General features: G+C 43.5%; 1 protein-coding gene across 1 annotated transcript in view; it reads left to right on the top strand.

Moving 5' to 3' along the window:
- Positions 1-5,491: 5,491 nt before the first annotated feature.
- The window catches only part of CAMKV (CaM kinase like vesicle associated), a 148,852-nt gene continuing 132,669 nt past the window's right edge, over positions 5,492-21,674 (top strand). The window contains exon 1 of the mRNA XM_030206784.1: positions 5,492-5,586. Coding sequence (XP_030062644.1) covers positions 5,492-5,586 — 95 coding nt within the window. The remainder of the gene's footprint in view (positions 5,587-21,674) is intronic.

Raw genomic sequence — 21,674 nt, 5'->3', positions numbered from 1 at the left:
TTTAGCCTTCTTTATTAATGCTTTGCATCTGACATGCCAGTGCTTATGTTGCTTCTTATTTTCTTCATTTGGATCCTTTTTCCATTCTTTGAAGGACAATCTTTTGGTTTTGATAGCCTCTGTTACTTCACCTCTTAACCATGCTGGCTTTTGTTTTCTCTTCTTTCCACCTTTGCAAATACATGGAATGTATCTGGTCTGGGCTTCCAAGATGGTATTTTTGAATAATGTCCATGCCTGATTTAGTGTCCTAACCTTAGCAGCTGATAATTTTAGTTTCTTTTTAACCATTTTCCTCATTTTATTATAGTCACCCTTTTGAAAATTAAATGCAGCAACAGTAGATTTCCTTTGTGGGTTCATCCCAGATAGTAGCTCAAACTTGATCATGTTATGATCACTGTTTTCCCAGGGAACACATATACTTGCACATGTGCATGGCCGCGTACAAAACCCATTTCTACTTTTGATTCCCACCTATGCACACCCTATTCCAGGTACTCAGTGTTTTTCAAAGTACTAAGTCAAATAACTTTTGAATACAAGTACAGTGACTACAGAAAATGGATTATTGTTTTTATCCCAACAACTTTACTGCTTATAAATTCAATTCACTGTGCTTTTAGTGAAACTAAACTTTTAAATGACTTTGTTTAGTAAACCACCACAGCTAAAAGGGCATATGCTGGCAGGAAGTGGAGTGCTCCGTCTGATGAAAAGCTCCTTCATATTTTGCCAAGCTGCAGTATTACCAATGTCTTCTGATTGAGTCTGCATGTATTGATTAAAGCAATCTGTTTGAAATGCATGACTTTATTATACCAAAGAATGCTTTATCATCATCATTGTCGTTATCTCCATTAAAAGTAGTGCTGATTCATCACTTTCATCTTCATCTTCTTTAGTGTTATACTGTCCGATTACAGAGAAGGCTGTCACAAAGTTGTAATCGTCTTTTGTTCTAATAATGTTTTGTCTGATGGCAAAGTCCATATGAATATCTTTGAGAACTGATGCAAGATCGTCAAATGTGTGTGAACCCTTCAGTCTTCTTAAGGCCCGACAAGGAGACTTCCTCTCTAAAAACTCTTATCAATCCAGTGGACAGTCAGCCCAATGCAAAGTTTTTGCATGGGATAGTCGTCAGTCCGTTATGTAGAGATATGTCTGTCCACCAAGAATTGCAATCAGTCTCAGTTCTTCTCCACTTCAGTGACCCAACTCATCATGGAGACCAGTAACTAGTTCAACAAGCTCTGTTCTTATAGGCTATATTCCCTGAACAGCAAAATTTAAGATTAGATGATCCACTGTTTGTGCGATGTGGTTTGCATGAGTAAAATTCTGTTCCAGTTTTTGCCGCTTTATCTGGCTTACTGAGGAATCGTCATTTTATGTCTTGCTTCCACTTTTACTTTTTGCTTTTAACTGCAAGTATCAGCTGTATCTAAGTAAAGGCAAAAGTAACAAATGTTCTTCTTTACAAGTAAAAGTGACAAAACATTTACTTAAGACCATTAATTAGTTACTTTTACTTAGTTACTATGTAACAATGGAGAAAGGGGGAAAAGAGTGTGCATGTTCAAGAGGGTAATGCAAGGATGAATGAGAGAGGGAAGAAAGTCTCTTCATAATGACAGTTAAGAAAGAAGGATGTAGATAAAATGTGCATGCATACTTTAAGTTATTCCAAATAATGCAGGAGCATTAGCTTCACATGTATTCTTTTGAAACTTGATTTTGATTTTTGTTTTGATTTATTGAAATTTTAATTAATCGCCTTTTGTCGCAGGGACAAGGTAATGTACATAGTAGCTAACATTAGAATTAAGAAAGGAACACCAATAATCAACAGGAAAGATGCAACAAACAAAAAGGGAAGGGATAATATATAGAAAGCTAGTAGATTTGGTGGGGGCCTGCTCCTTTTTAGAAAGCTGTGGCAAAAGGGGGTCTTTGCTGATGTTGGCATGTGCTTTCGATGTGCACCGAGGCCCTCTTTTAGCACAGCGGGTAAAAGGCAGGTTTTTTAAAAAGAAATTGATGTGGGGCAAGTGAAGCCATTGCCGCGCATCCATTTCAGGAGGGAGCATTTACCGCCACCCATTATTCCTACCCGATTACCGCCAGGTACACACCAGTGCTACAAAACAATAAAAATATTTTTGTAGCACTGAAAATGGTGTGCGCTGGGGGTGGAAACTACTGCTGGGCTGCTCGGTAGCCGGGCGGTACTTCCCTTTTAGCGAGCAATAAGCCCGCGTTGGGCTTACTGCCGCTTTGTAAAAGGGCCCCCAAATAAGTAAGTCTTCAAAAGAGCAAAGAGAAGTGTGTTTTGGGATAACCCCCCCCCCCCCCCCCAAGTTCTAGTAGCTTTGAATTGACGGAGGGTTAGGAAACACAATTGAGCTAAAGCAGAAATCTGGGGGAATGAAACAAAATTCCTGGTCCAAGATGATACCTAGATATCTAAATTGAGTGACAAGATAAACTGGAGTATTAGAAAATAAAGGAGAAGGTGGGTATGTATGTACCCAACCGACTCTGAATTACATTTTCCTCCTCCAACCCCCCACCTGAAGCCTTTTGTCAATGCAGCTATACATTTTTGAAAAGCTTTTTGTACATGTGTGCCTTCAGGCAATTGAAAATCCATTATGCAGCTTCAGAACATTTACTGATGTAATGCCTTATTTTATACACGTAGGACTAGATTCACTAAATGGTGCCCAAATTTGGATGCCAAAAAATAAATCCACATTTTGTGCCATTCTGAGTTGCGTGCTGTTTATAGAATAGTGTTTAAAGTCAATCTCCACGCCAAATTTAAGGTGTGAGGATTTACTCCAACTGACACCTGGTGTAAATCCTGGCATATAAGTTAGGCACGGAACCCCGGTATTCAGTAATACAGCACACATCTTTAATGAATGCCACTGACCCGCCTATGCCCCCTTTTGAGATGCAAACTAAACACCCCTTTTACTAAGATGAATAGGTGCCTACATGCATACAACACATGTCAAATTAGAACTACCGTCCAGCTAGCATGTGCCCTGGGCAGTAATTCTAATTTTGATGCACGTCCAGAACACGCGGCAGAAAATAATTTCTATTTTCTACCGTGTACACGCACTGACGATTAATGCCTGGTTAACACGTGAGACCTTACTGCTAAGTCAATGGGTGGCGGTAAGTTCTCAGGCCCAAAATGGACACGTGCTGATTTTTATTTTGCCGCACATCCTTTTTCAGCAAAAAAAGGCCTTTTTGCAGGCAGGCTGAAAAGTGGACCTGTGCGCGCCCAATACACGTGCCTGCATTAGCACAGGCCATTTTTTGTCGCGCCATAGTAAAAGGGCCCCTAAAAAAAACTTGCGCACAGATCTTTTTAGAATAATGCATAGCAAAATACGCACACAAATCCAAATTGTTGCCAATTAACACTTATAATTGACTGTTAGCACCAGGGCTTTTTTTGAGGGAGTATTTTCGGGTACTGAGTACCGGCACCTTTTCCATTGTCTGCTAAAATTGACCCATTAAATGATAGAGCTCAGGCTCTACACACCAATTCTGTCTTGTCATAGATTCTGTGACTGGTTGCAGGGGGCCTGGCTATTATGGGGTGGATCCCTCAGTGATCACCTCACTCCTGAAGGGTGGCCTAGCATTTGCATACCGGCACCTTTTTTGCTAGAAAAAACACACTGGTTAGCACTTATTGGTGCTAATTGGCTCGTTAACCAATGTAGTCACATGTGCATGTCAGAATGGCGTGCAATTTTACGCACCATTTAACGAATCTGGGGTATGTGGAGTAATTCTCTACAGATTGCCCAAAGTTAGGCACCAGGGATCCTGAGTGCTAAGCATGAATTCTATATTGACAATTATGAGCGTGATTGCCCTTATAGAATACTTGTGTACGTCCATAGTTACGTGCGAGCATTTACACTAGCTCAATGACTGATGTAAATATTCACAGCTACCTTCTAGAAGTTAGGCGCATAACTGATAGTGTTCTCTGACCTTAGTGCTAGCCATGCTTTTGACATGTCCAAGCCCCTCCCATCCACACCCCCTTGCAGTTACGTGCTATAGAATTTGGGCGCTAAGGTATAGAATACTAAGTGCTGTGATGTGCATAACTGTAAATTAGTTCCAATTAGCAACAATTAGCACCAATTATAGCCAGTTATGGATTGTTACTGCCAATTTTAGCAGCTAACTGGTGGTATTCTATAACTTGGGTTCGCCATTTTGCCTATTAAGCTCTGGAACAAGGGGGCATAGAATGAAGGTGAATGAGGAATGGACTCAGAAGTAACCGGAGGAAATATTTTACTTTACCAGGAGCTTATGTTCTGCTCACACCATGGAAAGGGTGGTGAATTTGTGGAACCCCAGTGGAAGTGATGGAGATGAAAACAGTACTTGAATTCAAGAGAGCTTGGGACAGGTACATAGGATCTCTAAGGGAGTGATAGGGAGAGTAGATGGGCAGACTAGATAGGCCATATGGTCTGATCTGCCTTCATTTTTTTTTTTTCTATACTATTGAATTAGGGGGATATGGCTTGATTTTCAAAAAGAGCTGAACTCCTAAATTTATATTCCTTTTAGGTTCCTAACCTTGTGGCTTATTTCCAGTCAAACTTAAGAGACTTCATTTTCAGCTGAAAAATTGTCTTAATTTAGGAACTTGACAGCTATTCTCATAAATTTTGGCCTGCCATTCATTTGCCTAGATTTATGTGCCTAATTTTTGAGCTTTATTGTTGAACATCAGTATTAAGCTCTTTTTCCCCCACCCTAAATCCATCCTTGTTGTTACTCATATTTTTATGTCCTTAATTTAGGAGTTTAGTGAAAATTTCCAGTCAGCAGTAGCTGTGAGCATTTTTCTAAATGCTGACCTCCACCGGCTAAAATAGGTCCAGATATTCAATGCCAGGTCACATTCAGGCATCAGCATTGAATATCTGGGTCTGTAGTGATGCCCAGAAGTTATGCTGTATGGCCAACATTGTGTCATACCTACATACCTAACTAGTCAAAATTAGAATTGCTCTTTATATGGTCTTGCAATTTATATGGTCCAACTTACCTAGTTAGGCATACGGGAATGGGTACTGGATATTGCTGGTGCCCACATAACGTCTGGACCTTCCCTGACTCCATCCAGACTATCCCATCACTTCCTGGACAGTACTGCAGCAGAAAGAACCAATATTCATTGACACTTCCTGGTTAAGTGGCAGTCCGCTTAAATCATGCTTGTGTATCCACCCCTCTGAGTATAAATTTAGGCACTCACCCCTAGTTAATTTTTAAATAGGCCAGTTTTGGAGCATAACTCTCAAAGTAAGGAGCATAAACCCTTTGATTATTAGACCCATAGATCTTGTCTAAGTCTTTGAAAATGTAGTCCTGAAAACTGAGTGTGAGTTTCTTCTTTTTTACACAGGCCCCCCGCCCCCGTGTGGTGATGCCATTTGGTTGTGTAACCCTGGGAGACAAGAAGGATTATAACCATCCTGCTGAGGTGATGGACAAATATGAGTTGGGACAAATTATCAAAACGTAAGTGAAGAAACCCAAGTAAGAGCATAGAGTCTCACAGGATCTGAGTGGTGAAAAGAAAAGTTGGGTTGATATGGTGCCAGAAGAGAACAAGGTTCCTTGTGAGAATTCTAGGTGGGTGTAACACCAGTAGTTTATGGGAGAGAAAAACAAGGGCCCTTGTGAAAAATAAAGAGGAGCTGAAGAACTTCACCACCTGTGGCCTTTTGGAAGAGGAAAACAGATGTCCCTGTGAGAAAGATCATATAAATCCACTGGTGCCCTTGTCTAAATGGCACACAGAATTATGTGTAACTCATGTTATTCCTGGTGAGCATCAGAGGGGTTATTTTTTGTATAAATTATAACATTTGTAGTTGTCCAGGCCAGAATCTGTTTGCACTGGGAGACAATAGCACAATAATTCACTCATGCAGCATTCTCCTTTCTTCCTTTTTCCAGCTTTGCAACTCTGTGCTCCCTATCTATTACCTTTTTCAACTTTGACCCTCTGTGCTCTCCTCTTTCTTTTTCCAGGATTACCCCCCTGTGCTCCACTCTTCTCTTTTACACCACTGCCCCTCTGTGCCCCACTCCCTTCCCTTTTCCAGCTTTACCCCTCTGTCTCTCTCTGTCCTTTCCCAGTCTATTTCCCACTATTCTATCTCTTCCCTTTTCCAGTACGTCCTTCTGTGCTCCTGTGTCTTCCAATTTCCAGCAGTGCCACTCTGTGCTTCTCTTAACTTTTCAAGCTGCCCCTCTGTGCCCCACTCTCTTCCTTTCCAGGTTTTGCCTCTCTGTACCCCTCTCTTCCATTTCCCACCATTGCCCCTCTGAGCCCCCTTGCTTCACTTTTCCACCTTTGCCCCTCTTTCTACTCTTTGCCAGCTTTGTCTTCCACCACCCAAACCCCTCCCTGTGCAGCATTACCCCTTTGTGCCCCATCTCACCCATTTTCCAGCATTGTTCATTTCTGCCACCTCTCTTCACTTTTCCAGCGTTCCCACTCTATGCCCCCTCTCTTCACTTCTCTAGCAATCCCCCTTTTCCAGCGTTGACTCTGTGCCCCTCAATCTCTTCCCTTTTCCAGCGTTGTCTCTGTGCCCCTCAATCTTGCCTTTTCCAGCTTTGCCCCTCCATCCCTATCAATTCCCTTTTCAGCATTGCACCTCTATGCCCCTATCCTGCTTATTTTCGAACGAGAAGGGTGGCCATCTTCTGACACAAATCGGGAGATGGATGACCTTCTCCTAATGCCGGCCAAATCGGTATAATCAAAAGCCGATTTTGGCCGGCTTCAGCTGCTTTCCATTGCAGGGCTGGCCAAAGTTCAAGGAGGCATGTCGGCAGTGTACCGAAGGTGGGACGGGGGCGTGGTTAAGAGATGGCCGGCCTCAGCCGATAATGGAAAAAAGAAGGCCGGCCCTGACGAGCATTTGGCTGACTTTACTTGGTCCCTTTTTGTTCACGACCAAGCCTTGAAAAGGTGCCCGAACTGACCAGATGATCACCGGAGGGAATCGGGGATCACCTCCCCATACTCCCCCAAATGGTCACCAACACCCTCCCACCCCCAAAAAAAATTTAAACACATTTTTTTGCCAGCCTCTATGCCAGCCTCAAATGTCATACCCAGCTCCATGACAGCAGTATGCAGGTCCCTGGAGCAGTTTTTAGTGGGTGCAGTGCACTTCAAGCAGGTGGACCTAGGCCCCCCCCCCCCACCTGTTACACCTATGTTGGTAAATGTTGAGCCCTCCAAACTACTACTACTACTTAACACTTCTATAGCGCTACAAGGCATACACAGCGCTGTACACCATACCCCCCAAAACCCACTGTACCCACATGTAGGTGCCCCCTTCACCCCTTAGGGCTATGGTAGTGGTGTACAGTTGTGGGGAGTGAGTTTTGGGGGGGGGGGGAGGGCTCAGCTCCCAAGGTAAGGGAGCTATGCACCTGGGATCAATTTGTGAATTCCACTGCAGTGCCCCCTAGGGTGCCCGGTTGGTGTCCTGGCATGTGAGGGGGATCAATGCACTACAAATGCTGGCTCCTCCCATGACCAAATGGCTTGGATTTGGCCGGGTTTGAGATGGCCACCATTAGTTTCCATTATCGGCAAAAACCAACGGCGGCCATCTCTATCGCCAGCTATCTCTAAGGGTGGCCCAAATGTTGAGATTTGGCCGGCCCCGACTGTATTATCGAAATGAAAGGTGGCTGGCCATCTTGTTTCGATAATACAGTCGGGTACGCCATTTTACGGGGCCGTCATTAGAGATGGCTGCTCTTATAGATGGCCGGCCCCGTTCAATTGTGCCCCTCCATATCACCCATTTTCCAGCATTGCCCCTCTGCCCCCCCCTTTCTCTTCCCTTTTCCAGCTTTGCCTCTTGGTGCACCCTACTCTTCCCTCTTCCTGTGCCCCTTTTTTTCCCCCTTTTCCAGCTTTGTCTTTCTGTACCCCTCTTTTCCAGCATTCTCTCTCTGTGCCCCTCTCTTCCAGCATTTCCCCTCTATGCCCCTCTCTCTCCTCTTTTTCAGTTGTACCTTTCAGTGCCAATCTCTCTGTATGCCTAGAATAGACTTCCCGAGTCGGTACATCAGGCTTCGTCTCTAAACTTATTCAAATCTAGGCTAAAAGCCCATGTTTCTGGTCACAATTTGCCTTCAGATTGTCACATAGTACGGAAACATTGCTGCTAGTTCTAGAAACATAGAAACATGACGACACATAAAGGCCAAATGGCCCATCCAGTCTGCCCATCCTCTGTAACCCCTAACTTTTCCTTTTCCTAAGCGATCCCACATGCTTATCCCATGCCTTTTTAAATTCTGACATAGTCCTTAACTCCACAGCCTCCACCAGGAGGCCATGCCACACTTCTAGGACCTTTTCTGTGAAATAATACTTTTAGATTACTCCTAAGCCTATTCCCTCTTTTCATCTCAATACCACATGCTTATCCCATGCCTTTTTAAATTCTGACACAGTCCTCGACAGTCATTATGGTAACTGAATAGATAAATATCCAATTATTTTTTGAGCAGATTTCATCAGTGGGATGGATAGAATCATAGAAATATGACGGCAGATAAAGGCCATATGACCCATCCAGTCTGCCCATCCTCTGTAACCCCTAACTCTTCCTGTTCCTAAGCGATCCCACATGCTTATCCCATGCCTTTTTAAATTCTGGAACAGTCCTTGACTCCACAACCTCCACCACCCTTTCAGTGAAAATACTTTCTTAGATTACTCCTAAGCCTTCCTTCAGTTTAAAAAGGCTCACTTTCTGTACATTAATGCCCTTGAGATATTTAAACGTTTCTATCATATCTCCTCTCTCCCTCCTCTCTTCCAGCATATACATGTTGAGGTTCATAAGCCCGTCCCTATACTTTTTGTGTTCAAGATCGCTTACTAATTTTGTAGCTGCCCTCTGGCCCAACTCCATCCTGATTATATCTTTTCATAGGTGCAGTCTCCAGAACTGCACACAGTACTCTAAATGGAGCCTCACCAAAGACTTATACAATGGCATTATCACCTCCTTTTTCCTGATGGTCATCCCTCTTTTTATGCACCCAAGCATCCTTCTGGCTTTGACCTTCGCTTTTTCTACCTGTTTGGAAGCTTTAAGGTCATCAGACACAATCACCCCCAAGTCCCACTCTTCCTTCATACACTGAAGCACTTCATTCCCTATACTGTAGTGTTCCCTCAGATTCTTGCGGCCCACATGCATGACCCTGCATTTTTTTAGCATTAAGCCTTGGTTGCCAAATATCGGTCCATTCCTCCAGGTTTGCTAGGTCCTTCCTCATGTCATTCACGCCCTCTAGGGTGTTCACCCTGTTGCAGAGTTTGGTACCATCTGCAAAGAGACAAACCTTACCAGACAACCCTTCTGCAGTATCGCTCACAAAGACATTAAAAAGAGCCGGCCCGAAGACTGATCCCTGCGGTACTTTACTGACAACATCCCTTTCTTCAGAGCAAGCTCCATTTACCACTACCCTTTGTCTCCGTACGTTCAACCAATTTTTAACCCAATCAGTTACTCTAGGTCCCATACCGGGGGCACTCAATTTATTTATGAGTCGCCTGTTCAGAACTGTGTCAAAGGCTTTACTGAAATCCAAGTACATCACATCAAGCGCCCCTCCCACATCCAACGGTTCGTCTGACATAACCTGCCACTAGTGAAGTATGCTGCCTCTGGTCCTGCATTCCATTCAGTTTGAGAAATCTCACAATCCTCCGCTTTAGTAGCATTTCCATTAGCTTACTCACCACCGAGGTCAGACTGACAGGTCTGTAATTCCCAACCTCCTCCTTACTTCCACTCTTGTGCAAAGGAACCACATTCACTCTTCTCCAGTCCTCCAGGATCACTCCAGTTTCTAAGGAAACATTGAAGAGGTCAGTCAGCAGAGCCGCAAGAACTTCTTTGAGTTCCTTGAGCACCCTCGGGTGTATCCTATCAGTCCCCATAGCTCTGACTACTTTTAGTTTAGCTAGTTCCTCATGAACACAGTCCTCCGTAAATGAGTCTTGGTCTACCATACATCCATCCCCTTTAGCCTTTGTTTTCTGAAGCCCTACCCCCGGCCTTTCATCCGTGAACACAGCTTTATCCTTATCTTTCACATATTTCTCTCCCTTATCTTTGAGCATGACAATGCTATGGCAGTTCCTCCTGTCACTTACATATCTGAAAAAGGTCATATCTTTTCTTCCATTTATTGCTTTGCTTTCCTGACAACTTTTCCAGCTTCTCTTCGCGTATACAGATATTCTCGCCTTTCCTTATGTTTCTGAGTCGTCGTACAACGTGTGAAGGCTAACCTCCGTTCCCTTATCTTTTCCGCTACTATGTTTGAGTACCAGTGTGGCCTTCTTTTCCTCTTACTTTTATGTAATTTTCTAACATAAAAGTTAGTTGTCTTTAATATAGCTCCTTTCAGTCTTGTCCATTGCTGTTCTACATCCTTCAGCTGTTCCCATCCTACTAACTGTTCCTTGAGAAATGTCCCCATCTCAGCAAAGTTAGTTCTTTTGAAATCCAGGACCCCTCAATCTTGAATGTGCCCTCGCCCCTGTTTTAATGTTGAAACACATCATTAGATGATCACTAGATGCCAAATGGTCTCCCACCTTGACGTCAAAAATATTCTCTCCATTCACAAGCACCAGGTCCAGAATGGCTCCATCCCGCGTCACTTCCGTTACCCACTGCTGAAACAGTTCTTCCTGAAGGGAATCCAAGACCTCTTTGCTTCCAGACGACCCCGCAGCAGGGACACCCCAATCAAAATCTACGTACATAAGTGCATACATAATGCCACACTGGGAAAAGACCAAGGGTCCATCGAGCCCAGCATCCTGTCCACGTCAGCGGCCAATCCAGGCCAAGGGCACCTGGCAAGCTTCCCAAACTTACAAACATTCTATACATGTTATTCCCAGAATTGTGGATTTTTCCCAAGTCCATTTAGTAGCAGTTTATGGACTTGTCCTTTAGGAAACTGTGTAACCCCTTTTTAAACTCTGCCAAGCTAACCGCCTTCACCACGTTCTCCGGCAACGAATTCCAGAGTTTAATTATGCATTGGGTGAAGAAAAATTTTCTCCAATTTGTTTTAAATTTACTACACTGTAGTTTCATTGCATGCCCCCTAGTCCTAGCATTTTTGGAAAGCGTGAACAGACGTTTCACATCCACCTGTTCCACTCCATTCATTATTTTATATACCTCTATCATGTCTCCCCTCAGCCGTCTCTTCTTCAAGCTGAAAAGCCCTAGCCTCCTTAGTCTTTCTTCATAGGGAAGTCGTCCCATCCCCGTTATCATTTTAGTCGCCCTTCGCTGCACCTTTTCCAATTCTGCTATATCTTTCTTGAGATGTGGCGACCAGAATTGAACACAATACTCAAGGTGCGGTTGCACCATGGAGCGATATAACGGCATTATAACATCCTCACACCTGTTTTCCATACCTTTCCTAATAATACCCAACATTCTATTTGCTTTCTGAGCCACAGCAGCACACTGAGCAGAAGGTTTCAGTGTATTATCGACGACGACACCCAGATCCCTTTCTTGGTCCGTAACTCCTAACGTGGAACCTTGCATGATGTAACTATAATTCGGGTTCTTTTTTCCCACATGCATCACCTTGCACTTGTTCACATTAAACGTCATCTGCCATTTAGCTGCCCAGTCTCCCAGTCTCGTAAGGGCCTTCTGTAATTTTTCACAATCCTGTTGCGAGTTAACGACTTTGAGTAACTTTGTGTCATCAGCAAATTTAATTACCTCGCTAGTTACTCCCATCTCTAAATCATTTATAAATATATTAAAAAGCAGCGGTCCTAGCACAGACCCCTGAGGCACCCCACTAACTACCCTTCTCCATTGTGAATACTGTCCATTTAACCCCACTCCTATCCTTCAACCAGTTTTTAATCCACAATAGGACTTGTCCTCCTATCCCATGAATTTCCTCTGTAGCCTTTCATGAGGTACCTTGTCAAACGCCTTTTGAAAATCCAGATACACAATATCAACCAGCTCTCCTTTGTCCACGTTTGTTTACTCCTTCAAAGAATTGAAGTAAATTGGTCAGACAAGAATTCCCCACACAAAAGCCGTGCTGACTCGGTCTCAGTAATCCATGTCCTCGGATGTGCTCTGTAATTTTGTTTTTAATAATAGCCTCTACCATTTTCCCCGGCACCGACGTCAGACTCACCGGTCTATAATTTCCCAGATCTCCCCTGGAACCTTTTTTAAAAATGGGCGTTACATTGGCTAACTTCCATTCTTCCGGCACCACGCTCGATTTTAAGGATAAATTGCATATCACTAGCAGTAGCTCTGCAAGCTCATTTTTCAGTTCTATCAGTACTCTAGGATGAATACCATCCAGGAGATTTGCTACTCTTCAGTTTGCTGAACTGCCCCATTACGTCCTCCAGGTTTACCGTGAAGTCAGTAAGTTTCTCCGACTCGTCCGCTTGAAATACCATTTCCGACACCGGTATCCCACCCAAATCTTCCTCGGTGAAGACCGAAGCAAAAAATTCATTAAATCTCTCTGCTACGTCTTTATCTTCCTTGATCACCCCTTTTATCCCTCGGTCATCCAGCGGCCCAACCGATTCTTTTGCCGGCTTCCTGCTTTTAATATACCGAAAATTTTTTTACTATGCTTTTTTGCCTCTAATGCTATCTTTTTTTTCGTAATCCCTCTTGGCCTTCTTTATCTGCGCCTTGCATTTGCTTTGACATTCCTTATGCTGCTTCTTGTTATTTTCAGACGGTTCCTTCTTCCACTTTCTGAAGGCATTTCTTTTAGCCCTAATAGCTTCCTTCAGCTGACTTTTCAACCAGGCCAACTGTCTTTTGGAATTCCGTCTTTCTTTTCTAATTTGTGGAATATGTTTGGCCTGGGCCTCCAGGATGGTATTTTTGAACAGCGTCCATGCCTGTTGTACAGTTTTTACCCTCTCAGTTGTCCCCCTAAGTTTTTTTTCCACCATTCTTCTCATTTTATCATAGTCTCCTTTTTAAAAGATAAACGCTAATGTATTTGACTTCCTGTGTATAGTTACTTCAAGGTTGATATCAAAACTGATCATATTATGATCACTGTTATCAAGCGGCCCCAGTACCATAACGTCCCTCACCAGATCATGTGCTTCACTAAGGACCAAGTCTAGAATTTTTCCTTCTCTTGTCGGCTCCTGCCCCAGCTGCTCCATAAAGCTGTCCTTGATTTCATCAAGGAATTGTACCTCTCTAGTGTGTCCCGATGTTACATTTACCCAGTCTATATTTGGATAATTGAAGTCACCCATTATTATCACATTGCCCATTTTGTTTACGTCTCTGATTTCTTTTATCATTTCTGCGTCTACCTGCTCATCCTGGCGAGGCGGACGGTAGTACACTCCTATCACCGTCCTTTTCCCTTTTATACATGGAATTTCAACCCACAATGATTCAAGGGTGTGATTTGTGTCCTGCTGAATTTGTAATCTATCTGAGTCAAGGCTCTCGTTAATATACAATGCTACCCCTCCACCAGTCCGGTCCACCCTATCACTACGATATACTTTGTACCACGGTATGACAGTGTCCCACTGGTTATCCTCCTTCCATCAGGTCTCAGTAATGCCTATTATATCCAATTTTTCATTTAGTGCAATATATTCCAACTCTCCCATCTTATTTCTTAGACTCCTAGCATTTACATATAGACATTTCAGAGTATGTTTGTTGTTCCTATTTGCATGATGCTTAGTACTGGAAAAAAAATGCCGGCAATTTCAAACCCGGTGAAATCCAAGGCATTTGGTTGTGCAAGGAGCCAGCATTTGTAGTCCACTGGTCCCCCTGACATGCCAGGACACCAACCTATGGGGCACTTCTAAAAATTAAAAAATTATATACAAATAGCTCCTAGGTCCATAGCTACTACTATTACCATTACCATAGCCTTTATGGACGAAGGGGGGCACCTACATGTGGGTACAGTGGGTTTGGGGGGTTTGTAGGGCTCAACACTTAGCACCACAAGTGTAACAGGTGGGGGGGGATGGACCTGGGTCTGCCTGTCTGAAGTGCACTGCACCCATTAAAAACTGCTCCAGGGACCTGCATACTGCTGTCATGGAGCTGGGTATGACATTTGAGGCTGGCAAAAAAGTGTTTTATTTTTATTTTTTAGTGTGGGAGGGGGTTGGTGACCACTGGGGGAGTATGGGGAGGTCATCCCCCATTCCCTCCGGTGGTCATCTGGTCAACTGGGGCACCTTTTTGAGGCTTGGTCGTGAAAATTAAAGGAAGAAGTAAACCTGGTGAAATACTGATGAACGCCGCTTTCATTATCCACAAAAGCTGGCCATCTGGTAGCCATGCCCATGTCTGCCCATGTCCCGCCTTCGCTTCGCTGCCGACACGTCCCCTTATACTTTCGCCGACGCAGCGATGGGACAGCGGTGATGGTGTCAAAAACGCCACTTTCAATTATACCGATTTCGCCGCTTTTGCGAGATCGCTGGCCATCTCCTGATTTATGTCGGAAGATGGCCGGCGATCACTTTCGAAAATAAGCCTGATAGTAACATAGTAGATGACGGCAGAAAAAGACCTGCACGGTCCATCCAGTCTGCCCAACAAGATAAACTCATATGTGCTACTTTCTGTGTATACCTTACCTTGATTTGTATCTGTCATTTTCAGGGCACAGACCGTAGAAGTCTGCCTAGCACTACCCCCGCCTCCCAACCAACAGTCCCGCCTCCCACCACCAGCTCTGCAACCCAATCTCGGCTAAGATTTTGAGGATCCATTCCTTCTGAACAGGATTCCTCTGTGTTTATCCCACGCGTGTTTGAACTCCGTTACCGTTTTCATCTCCACCATCTCCCGTGGAAGGGCATTCCAAGCATCCACCACTCTCTCTGTGAAAAAATACTTCCTGACATTTTTCTTGAGTCTGCCCCCCTTCAATCTCATTTCATGCCCTCTAGTTCTACCACCTTCCCATCTCCGGAAAAGGTTAGTTTGTGGATTAATACCTTTCAAATATTTGAACGTCTGTATCATATCACCCCTGTTTCTCCTTTCCTCCAGGGTATAAATGTTCAGGTCAGCAAGTCTCTCCTCATACGTCTTGTAACGCAAATCCCATACCATGCTCGTAACTTTTCTTTGCACCGCCTCAATTCTTTTTACATCCTTAGCAAGATACGGCCTCCAAAACTGAACACAATACTCCAGGTGGGGCCTCACTAACTACTTATACAGGGGCATCAACACCTCCTTTCTTCTGCAGGTCACACCTCTCTCTATACAGCCTAGCAACCTTCTAGCTATGGCCACCGCCTTGTTACACTGTTTCGTCGCCTTCAGATCCTCAGATACTATCACCCCAAGATCCCTCTCCCCGTCCGTACCTATCAGACTCTCACCGCTTAACACATATGTCTCCTGTGGATTTCTACTCCCTAACTGCATCACTTTGCATTTCTTTGCATTGAATTTTAATTTTAATCCTAATAGGGGATATATATATATAATAGGGAGGTACCTAAAACATCAGCAACAAACAGTACTTCTGATTTGTTTTCACTAATAAAGATTTTGTAATTTATATAGAGCAGATCCTTTTTCATATTCAGGTACTTATTTTGTATCAGGGGCAATGGAGGGTTAAGTGACTTGCCCAGAGTCACAAGGAGCTACAGTGGGAATTGAACTCAGTTCCCCAGGATCAAAGTCCACTGCACTAACCACTAGGCTACTCCTCCACTCCATGGTCTGACCACTACAAAGCAAACCTATCCCTTCAATGGCGTATAAAAGATTCACACTGTAAACAAGAGCGATTTACCTATACCACAAGGGGCAAAATAGATCCGTTAACATTCTGGCAACAATTCTATAACAAAGAATGGACAGCACCAATAGATTCAGACCAATTTCTTCTAAAATAGATGCAGAAGCATACTAGACAACATTGCACCACTCCAACTCAGGACCTCACATAGAAATAATTCAATACCGTTGTTTAATGAAGAACTGAAAAAACTAAAAACTCAAGTTAGAAGGTTAGAACGAGCATGGAATAAAAAGAAAGACGACTCCACACTCAACGCTTGGAAGCAACTACAAAGAAAATACAAATACACTATTAGACAAACCAAAATATCATACTACAAAACTAAAATTGGACCAGACTACAAGGATACACATAAACCTTTCCAACTCGTGAACAAACTACTAAATACTACACCAGTCACGTCTAACAGCATAGACACCCCATCAGCAGACAACCTTGCAAAATACGTCAAAGAGAAAATTGCAAAGCTACGTCTCACGCTACCTTTCAATACTATCGACTATGTAAAACTCCTTGATTGCTTAGACCCAATCCCTGGTGAACACCCAGCTGACCGAACATGGACTAACTTTGACACACTCTTGGATGATAACATCTCCCAAACGCTCAAAAGTCCCACTGCAAACTAGACATTTGCCCTAATAATCTTATAAAATCCGCCCCCAACAACTCACATCAGACCTCACAATGCATTTGAACTACATGTTACAAAATGGATTCTTCCCAAAGGAGAAAGGAAACATTCTACTTACCCCAATACCTAAAGATGCAAAGAAAAGTACAAGTGACTTAACCAACTATCGCCCGGTAGCATCCATCCCGCTGATAACCAAACTAATGGAAGGCACGGTGACCAAACAGCTCACTAACTACTTAAACAAACTCTCAATTCTCCACGACTCTCAATTGGAATTCCGATCTAATCACAGCACTGAAACAGTTCTAGCTACTCTCATGACTAAATTTAAACAAACAATTGCAACTGGCAACAACATACTTCTCTTACAATTCGACATGTCCAGTGTTTTCGACATGGTTAACCACGGAATATTACTATACTTCCTAGAATACTTCGGAATTGAAGGTAACGTTCTTAGCTGGTTTAAAGGCTTCTTGACCACAAGATCATACCAAGTGATATCTAGCTCTATAACATCAAACCCATGGATACCTGAATGCGGAGTCCTCCAAGGATCCCCCCTCTCGCCTACCCTCTTCAACCTAATGATGACACCCTTGGCCAAACTACTATCCAATCAGAACCTCAATCCCTACATGTACACGGACGACGTCACGATATACAGTGGTGGAAATAAGTATTTGATCCCTTGCTGATTTTGTAAGTTTGCCCACTGACAAAGACATGAGCAGCCCATAATTGAAGGGTAGGTTATTGGTAACAGTGAGAGATAGCACATCACAAATTAAATCCGGAAAATCACATTGTGGAAAGTATATGAATTTATTTGCATTCTGCAGAGGGAAATAAGTATTTAATCCCTCTGGCAAACAAGACCTAATACTTGGTGGCAAAACCCTTGTTGGCAAGCACAGCGGTCAGACGTCTTCTGTAGTTGATGATGAGGTTTGCACACATGTCAGGAGGAATTTTGGTCCACTCCTCTTTGCAGATCATCTCTAAATCATTAAGAGTTCTGGGCTGTCGCTTGGCAACTCGCAGCTTCAGCTCCCTCCATAAGTTTTCAATGGGATTAAGGTCTGGTGACTGGCTAGGCCACTCCATGACCCTAATGTGCTTCTTCCTGAGCCACTCCTTTGTTGCCTTGGCTGTATGTTTTGGGTCATTGTCGTGCTGGAAGACCCAGCCACGACCCATTTTTAAGGCCCTGGCGGAGGGAAGGAGGTTGTCACTCAGAATTGTACGGTACATGGCCCCATCCATTCTCCCATTGATGCGGTGAAGTAGTCCTGTGCCCTTAGCAGAGAAACACCCCCAAAACATAACATTTCCACCTCCATGCTTGACAGTGGGGACGGTGTTCTTTGGGTCATAGGCAGCATTTCTCTTCCTCCAAACACGGCGAGTTGAGTTCATGCCAAAGAGCTCAATTTTTGTCTCATCTGACCACAGCACCTTCTCCCAATTACTCTCGGCATCATCCAGGTGTTCACTGGCAAACTTCAGACGGGCCGTCACATGTGCCTTCCGGAGCAGGGGGACCTTGCGGGCACTGCAGGATTGCAATCCGTTATGTCGTAATGTGTTACCAATGGTTTTCGTGGTGACAGTGGTCCCAGCTGCCTTGAGATCATTGACAAGTTCCCCCCTTGTAGTTGTAGGCTGATTTCTAACCTTCCTCATGATCAAGGATACCCCACAAGGTGAGATTTTGCGTGGAGCCCCAGATCTTTGTCGATTGACAGTCATTTTGTACTTCTTCCATTTTCTTACTATGGAACCAACAGTTGTCTCCTTCTCGCCCAGCGTCTTACTGATGGTTTTGTAGCCCATTCCAGCCTTGTGCAGGTGTATGATCTTGTCCCTGACATCCTTAGACAGCTCCTTGCTGTTGGCCATTTTGTAGAGGTTAGAGTCTGACTGATTCACTGAGTCTGTGGACAGGTGTCTTTCATACAGGTGACCATTGCCGACAGCTGTCTGTCATGCAGGTAACGAGTTGATTTGGAGCATCTACCTGGTCTGTAGGGGCCAGATCTCTTACTGGTTGGTGGGGGATCAAATACTTATTTCCCTCTGCAGAATGCAAATAAATTCATATACTTTCCACAATGTGATTTTCCGGATTTAATTTGTGATGTGCTATCTCTCACTGTTACCAATAACCTACCCTTCAATTATGGGCTGCTCATGTCTTTGTCAGTGGGCAAACTTACAAAATCAGCAAGGGATCAAATACTTATTTCCACCACTGTACATCCCGTTCAAACACAACCTAAACGAAATCACCAAAGACATCAGCCAAAGCTTCAACATTATGCATTCATGGGCAGATGCATTTCAGCTGAAACTCAATGCAGAAAAAACACAATGTCTTGTACTTACCTCACAACATAACACAAGTAAATTCACCACCATAACCACACCAAACTTTTCCCTTCCCGTCTCAGACACCCTGAAAATTCTCGGAGTGACCATTTCCGCATACAGCTCAATCTCCTCTTATTGACTTACAAGTGCATTCACTATGCAGCTCCTTAGTACCTCTCCACTCTTATCTCTCCCTACACTCCTCCCTAGGAACTCCATTCACTGAGTAAATCTCTCTTATCTGCACCCTTCTCCTCCACTGCTAACTCCAGACTCTCTTCTTTTTATCTTGCTACACCATATGCCTGGAATAGACTTCCTGAGCTGATACGTCAAGCTCCATCTCTGGCCATCTTCAAATCTAGTCTAAAAGCCCACATTTTTGATGCTGTTTTTAACGCCTAACCCTTACTCACTTTTTCAGTACCCATGTTTATCATTCCCATCTTAGTAATTCCCTTATTCCTTATTTGTCCTGATTGTCTGTCCTAATTAGTTTGTAAGCTATGTTGATCTGGACTGTCTCTTCATGTCTAGTGTACAGCGCTGCGTATGTCTAGTAGCACTATAGAAATGATAAGTAGTGGTAGTAGGTACTATGGATGATTTTGGCGACAGATTACAGATCACTAACAGATCTGCAGCTTCATATTTGAGTTCTTTCAGTACCCTAGGGATGTATACCTTCGAGTCCAGGTGATTTACTACTTTTTAATTTGTTGATCTGGCTCATTACATCTTCCAGGGTTACCGAGATTTCTTTCAGTTCCTCTGCATCATCAGCCTTGAAAACCATCTCTGAGGTAGATCTTTTACTTCTTTAGTAAAAGTGCGACAAATAATTCATTCAGCCTCTCCACTATTACCAAAAAACGCTGAATTTCTAAACAGTCCCAAAAGGAGTGATTAAAAAGTATCATCAGCCACTTGTCACTTAGCACAAATAGGCTAAGAATACTCAAGCACAAATAGAGCACATACTCAAGAAGTTCTGAACAACAGTATCTGTGTGGAATATGCTCTATAAAGAACTCGGAAATATATTCTCTATGTCCAGCATTTGAGGTCAACCCTGGGATATCCTTAATATTAGAAGGTAAATCCCACTTGCCCAAATTCATCTTCAAATGTTGTTCCTACTTTAATTGCAGAGTTAAATCTTTGGGCCTTTTCGATTTGTATAAAGCTTTATGGACCCTTGAGATAGAAATCTTTTGGTCTTTCCTACGTAAAGGAGTTTACAGGGACATATGATGAAGTAAACAACAAAATATGTGTTGCAATCACTGGAAAAGTTCAGCTTAAAGGTTCTACCAGTGGAAGGATGGGTGAAAACAGAGAGGGCTTTTAACTCCTAATTCCTATTCACTTGTTCAGTACCCATGTCTGTTGTAGCATTCCTACCTTAATTAATTCCCTTATCCCTTATTTGTCCTGTTTGTCTGTCCTAATTAGATTGTAATCTCTGTCGAGCAGGGACTGTAGTTTTTAAGTGTACAGTGCTGCATACGTCTAGTAGCACTATAGAAATGATAAGTAGTAGTAGTAAATAGAACATGAACCACAGGGGGAGATGAAAATGGTAATGGAATTCAAAAATGCAGGGGATAAACATAAAGGAAGGAATGGATCCTTAGAAGCTTATCAGAGATTGGGTAGCAGCACCGGTGATTGGGAGGCGTGGCAAGTGGTTTTGAGGCGGGATTAGTTATGGGCTGACTTCTATGGTCTGTGCCCTGAAAATGGCAGGGACGAATCAAGGTCAGGTATACATACAAAGTAGCACATATGAGTTTATCTTGTTGGGCAGACTGAATGGACCGTAATGGTCTTTCTTTGTTGTCATCTACTATGCTACTATCCTGCTTATTTTCAAAGGAGATCGCTGGCCGTCTTCCAACACAAATCGGGAGATGGCCGGCCATCTCCTGAACCCGGCCAAATCGGTATAATTGAAAGCCAATTTTGGCCGGCTCCATCTGCTTTCTGTCGCAGAGCCGGCCAAAGTTAAAGGGGGATTTCCGCAGGGTATGGGAGGCAGGACGGGGGGCGTTGTTAAGACATGGCTGCCTTCAGCCGATAATGGAAAAAAGAAGGCCGGCTCGGACGAGCATTTGGCCGGCTTCACTTGATCCATTTATTTTTAGGACCAAGCCTCAAAAAAGTGCCCCAATTGACCAGATGACCACCAGAGGGAATCGGGGATCACCTCCCCTTACTACCCCAGTGGTCACCAACCCCTTCCCACCCAAAAAAAAAAAAAAAATTTGCCAGCCTCTATGCCAGCCTGAAATGTCATACAACGAAAAAGATGTTCCATGCCATGTGGAAACTCAAAAGAGTAAAACCTTTTTTCCCCGAGATCCATCTTCCGCAACTTGGTACAGTCCATGGTATTAAGTCACCTGGACTATTGCAACGCACTGTACGCTGGTTGCAAAGAACAAAATATTAAGAAACTCCAAACAGCCCAAAATACCACCGCCAGACTCATATTTGGAAAAACAAAATATGAAAGTGCAAAACCCTTAAGAGAGAAACGCCACTGGCTCCCACTTAAAGAACGTATCGCGTTCAAGATCTGCACGATGGTACACAAAATCATCCACGGAGACGCCCTGGCCTACATGCTAGACCTCGTGGACCTACCTCCCAGAAATGCCAAAAGATCATCCCGCAA

This window comes from Microcaecilia unicolor, chromosome 6, assembly GCF_901765095.1.
Source record: "Microcaecilia unicolor chromosome 6, aMicUni1.1, whole genome shotgun sequence".
Lineage (NCBI taxonomy): Eukaryota > Metazoa > Chordata > Amphibia > Gymnophiona > Siphonopidae > Microcaecilia > Microcaecilia unicolor.
The sequence above is the reverse complement of the archived record's forward strand: the minus strand, read 5'-3'. Positions and strand labels throughout refer to the sequence as shown.